The sequence below is a fragment of the Oncorhynchus mykiss genome, chromosome 10 (assembly GCF_057628025.1).
Source record: "Oncorhynchus mykiss isolate SJ-2025 chromosome 10, ASM5762802v1, whole genome shotgun sequence".
Taxonomy (NCBI): domain Eukaryota; kingdom Metazoa; phylum Chordata; class Actinopteri; order Salmoniformes; family Salmonidae; genus Oncorhynchus; species Oncorhynchus mykiss.
In genome coordinates, this window is record NC_143031.1 from 60136111 (window position 1) to 60141718 (window position 5608).

General features: G+C 38.7%; 1 protein-coding gene across 1 annotated transcript in view; it reads left to right on the top strand.

Moving 5' to 3' along the window:
• Window positions 1–919: 919 nt before the first annotated feature.
• LOC149980107 (uncharacterized) overlaps window positions 920–5608 on the top strand; it is a 35409-nt gene continuing 30720 nt past the window's right edge. The window contains exons 1-2 of the mRNA XM_090187242.1: window positions 920–1170; window positions 3774–3833. Coding sequence (XP_090043368.1) covers window positions 3785–3833 — 49 coding nt within the window. The 5' untranslated portion in view covers window positions 920–1170; window positions 3774–3784. The remainder of the gene's footprint in view (window positions 1171–3773; window positions 3834–5608) is intronic.

Consider the following 5608-nt stretch of genomic DNA (forward strand, 5'->3'; position numbering starts at 1 on the left):
GTCGGTTGAATTATTTCAATTCCACTTAGTAGACGTTTTTTCTTCAATGAGCTCAATGTGCAGTTTCTCTAGAGCGAAATCAGATCAAGCCCAAACTGTGCGATGCAGTAGGGAGTTGTAGCTTCCAACAGGCCAATATTCTAAATCGTTTAGCACAGAAAACGTGGTAAATAACTACAATGACCATAATCCATTAAGTGCCTACTTGTACAGTTGATGGGTATAATGAAGAGATGCTCAAGAATCTTGCTTCGCCTCTTTCTCTCTGGTGTGGGGCAGACATGGAGAGGGTGAGAGATGAGAGACAGAAGAAAGCACATCGAAAGGGAAGGGCAGCAGTTGCCTCGTGAGGTATCTCCACCTGAAAATACACGATCTAACTTAAGTGATTGCTAGTTGGTATTCAGCAGTTATAAAAGCATGCCTTATTTACTTTGAAGAACTAGTAAAAGAGTGATTTTGTCAGACAGCATACGCAGCAGATCTATAGAGATGAGATGATGACTTGGAATGAAATAATAAAGTCATCAAATAAAACACATGTAATATGGAGTGGGAACAAAATTCAACCTGCCACAGTCAACAGCCTGATCAACTCTATGCGAATGAGATGTGTCGCGCTGCCTGAGGCAAATTGTGGTCAAACCAGACACTGGTTTTCTGATCCACGCCCTTAACCTTTTTTTCAAAGGTATCTGTGACCAACAGATGCATATCTGTATTTCAAGTCATGTGCAATTATCAGTGACTCGAGGTAAAACCGGTAGGGCAAATAATTTCAATACCTCTTATGTAATTGGACAATTTAACAAAAACAAAAGATAGGAGGATGGCACTGATGATGTCTTTAGACAGTGGGTTAGGGTAGATGGATTTTACGGGGTGGAGGAATGTTTAGGAATGTTCTCATCTATAAAAAGGGCCTAACAACACACATTGAAGCCACCCAACCAGTTGAAAAGCAATTGCAATATTAAGGCTGCTAATACAGTCTGAGATTTATATTGAGCATACCTGCCTTCTCCTGTCATACGGGCATTATCAATCGTGAGGTGATAGATAGAGAAGAAGCTGTACTTTCGGACCTATATACCTGGTTGACGATCACCTTGTGAATCTTTGGAAGTACAATTTCAAGTGGACTTCATTTATTTATTTCAAGAAGTTCAGGTGAGTGGAAATGGGCATGCAAGATACTGAATTTAGTAAAAGAATGCTAGGATTTTTTTTATGATTTAGATTTTATAGCATTACTTTATAAAGTTATTTATCATTATCCCCCAAAAAATGTATCTGCAAACTTTATACACACATGTATCGAAACAAAAATAATAGTTGAGTGACAAAATAACAAACATTCTTAAATATCAAGACGGTTCATGATGTTGTCATCAAAATAGGTATTTGACAGAATACCAGAAGGTTAGAAGGTTACCAAGTCAGTTCAATAATGTACATCAGACGGTAATAGGATTTTATTATACAGTGCCTTCAGAAAGTAGTCATACCCCTTGACTTATTCCACATGTTGTTGTGTTACACCCATCTACACACAATACTCCATAATTACAAAATGAAAACTCTGTTTTTAAGAAATGTTTGCTAATTTACTGAAAAGGAAAAACAAAAACTCATTGACATAAGTATTGGCAACCCTGAGTCAATACGTCTTAGAATCAGTATTTCTGGGTAAGTCTGTACACCTGGAATGTACAATATTGGAAATGTACAATATTTATGTAAGTCTTGCCGTAGATTTTCAAGAACATTTAAGTCAAAACTGTAACTAGGCTGCACAGGAACATTACATTTCGTCTTAGTAAGAAACACCAGTGTATATTTTGCCTTGTGTTTTAGGTAATTGTCCTGCTGAAAGGTGAATTTTCCTCCCTGTGTCTGTTGGAAAGCTGACTGAACAAGGTTTTCCTCTAGGATTTTGCCTGTGCTTAGCTGTATTCCATTTATTTTTATCCTACAAACTCTCTAGTCCTAGCCAATGACAAGCATACCCATACCATGAAGTCGCCACTGTTCTTGCAGCATCCTATTAAACGTGTCTAAAAGGTTATTATCTTCTGTGAGTATGGCAACCATGTTCTGTGTATGTTTGATGTGGCGTTCATGGAATATTCTCCTAACCCTCAGACAACTGAACACAGGAATGTTCTTGCAACGTTCTCATGAAATGTGTCTAGAACATAGGGCCTCCCAGGTGGAGCCGTGGTCTAGGGCACTGCATCACAGCGCTAGCTGTGCCACCAGCGACTCTGGGTTCGCGCCGGCTGCAACTGGAAGGTCCGTGAGGCGATGCACAATTGGCCTAGCGTCGTCCGGGTTTGGGAGGGTTTGGCCGCTAGGGATATCCTTGTCTCATCGCGCACCATCGACTCCTGTGGTGGGCTGGGTGCAGTGCATGCTAACCAAGGTCGCCAGGTGCACGGTGTTTCCTCCGACACATTGGTGCGGCTGGCTTCCGGGTTGGATGCGCGCTGTGTTAAGAAGCAGTGCGGCTTGGTTGGGTTGTGTTTCGGAGGACGCATGACTTTCGACCTTCATCTCTCCCGAGCCCGTACGGGAGTTGTAGCGATGAGACAAGATAGTAACTACTAATAATTGGATACTATGAAATTGGGGAGAAAAAGGGGGTAAAATAAAAAAATTAAAAACGTGTCTAGAACGTTAATATCGTATAGTCTGAGAACATGGCAACGCTGTTCTGTGTGTGTTTGGTGGGACGTTGGTGGAATATTCTCCGAACCCTCAGAAAACTGGACATGAATGTTCTTGCAATGTCCCATGAAACGTGTCTAAAACTTGAATATATTATATTCAGAGAACATTTGAACCACATTCTAGTTCTGCTAGACATTTTAAGGGAACGTTCTCCTAACTTTAACACCAAGACATGCTAAAAAGGCTCTCAGAGGGTTTTTGCTAACATAGATGGAATATTCCCTAGAATATCCCCTAACTAACTGAGATTTGGAAACTCAAATATGTGACTATAAAATCGTGCTGTACTTGCATGAGAGGCAAAATAACAGTTGTTATTTGTGGTTAAAACACAGGTTGTTTTTTCCCCAATGAAATGTGGCACAAGCGGCAGTTGGCTCCTTTATTAGGGTGGATGGGCTCATAGTAATGGCTGGAACGGAATCAATGGAATGGTATCGAACACATCAAACACATCGCCCCAGGGTTTATATCGGAAATAATTTGATTGTGTAAAGTAACACAGTCACAGAAGGTGATTCACTGCTCTAAGGAATAGCATTCCAGGGGGAGGGACAAGGTGTTTACCTTCGGTCTCTTAGCCTTTTCAAAATTGATTCCTCCCAATGTGTTCTCCAATCCCATAAATAATTTTAGAAAAAGGCTCAGTGCAGTTATTCACGCAAGGGGAGGGTGCTAGTGTATTGAAACGTTTTGAGAAAAAAGGATTACTTCTTAAACAAAATATTTTTCTCTGAGCAATTGTATTAGTAGTATTATTATTATATAATCTTCAAAAAATACTATGCATTAGTATTTGTGTTATTTATTTATACAGTCTTTTTCGGGCTCATCTTTATCAATGGTGCAAATCATTTCCGTTATGACAGTATGTGAATTATGGAATGAAAGATTAGATATCTCAGGGTATCGACAACCATTGGGGTGAGTGTGTAAACATATCCACTTGCCAATATGTACATATATTGTACGAGGCAGAATATCAAATTACAGTTCCAACATTTATGTGTAGAAAATTTGATATCATCTTTCTCTCTTAGGTGGTGGAGATATGGCTACAATCAAGATGAGATGCAGAGCTACACTGCTCTGCCTAACAGGTGAGAAATGAAAGCAGAACATGTTCAACTTCTGTGATATTAAATAGTTCCTGATGTTCATATGAGAATATGTCTTACAAAAATCATAGTGTAAAAAAATTAAAATTATCAAATCGTTAAAATTCCAGCACAATCAAAAACGTGATTTTCCTGTGTTTTATATATATTTCCACAATATGAGGTTGGAACAATACTGTGAAACTGTGAATGACTTTTTTGTAATTATTGCAGTACCAAAGACTCAAACAGCAGAAGGTGCGCATGAACTAGGATGAATAGCAATTAGCATGGTTAATGATAAATGGCTATGGCTCCTGTCTCAAGACCCATTAACTCTTGAAGCTAGGGGGCACTATTTTTATGTTTGGAAAAATAACGTTCCCAAAGTAAACGGCCTATTTCTCAGGACCAGATGCTAGAATATGCAAATAATTGACAGATTAGGATAGAAAACACTAAAGTTTCCAAAACTGTCAAAATATTGTCTGTGAGTATAACAGAACTGATATTGCAGGCAAACCCCTGATAAAAATCAAACCAGGAAGTGGCTTCTATTTTGAAAACTCCATGTTCCATAGCCTTCCATTGGACCATTTAAAGGGATATCAACCAGATTCCCTTTCCTATTGCTTCCTCGAGGTGTCAACAGTCTTCAGACATAGTTTCAGGCTTTTATTTTGAAAAATGAGCCAGAACGATAACATCGCGTCAAGTGGTCACATGAGTTTTGCTCGCGCAACAGAGTTTGGAGGTATTGCTTTTCCCTCTCCTACTGTGAAAGAGATTTGCAGTTGATATATTACCGATTATATATTTTAAAAACAACCTGAGGATTGATTATAAAAAATCCTGTGGATTTCTGAACATAATACTCCAAACAAACAGAGGTATTTTGGATATAAAAATTATTTTTATGGAACAAAAGGAACATTTGTTGTGTAACTGGGAGTCTCGTGAGTGAAAACATCCGAAGATCATCAAAGGTAAACGATTAATTTGATTGCTTTTCTGATTTTCGTGATCAAGCTACCTGATGCTAAGTGTATTTAATGTTTTGTCATGCGATCGATAAACTTACACAAACACTTGGATTGCTTTCGCTGTAAAGCATAATTTCAAAATCTGAGATGACAGGTGGATTAACAAAAGGCTAAACTGTGTTTTGCAATATTGCACTTGTGATTTCATGAATATGAATATTTTTAGTAATATTATTTGACTGAGGCGCTATGCTATTCAGCGGTTGCTGATGACAATTATCCCGCTTAAGGGATGGGTAGCGTCAATAAGTTTTAAGCTAGAGAAGTATTTTTGGATGGGCTGCGTCTCAATCGACCGCGTCCGCTGATATCGGCCTTTCACATCTGCGGTGAAAGGTGGCAGAGCTACAGAGCATAAAACATTCCAAAAATATTCTAAAAAATAAACTCTGTAGCGTCCGAATGGTTTACAAACTATTGAACCCTCTATGAAAAGGTGAGTCTCTCATAAACACATACATGTCGACTGTTTTGCTCTAGGACACCACCAATCCTCACAAGACCCAACTGAAGGCAAGCCCGGTAGCAGTTAAAACAAGTTATGGGATGTTTGTATGGAAGTAGTTCAGTGTCAAAAGAAGGGGTTAAATACGTTGTTTTTTTTAAATAATTTTTTTCCTGATCTTTCGTATTTCTCTCAGATATAGGACAGACACTTCAAATGCCCCCTTAAATGTGCTGGGGATGATAAAACAACTATGAAAATAACAATGATAATGTCGATTCCATCAACAG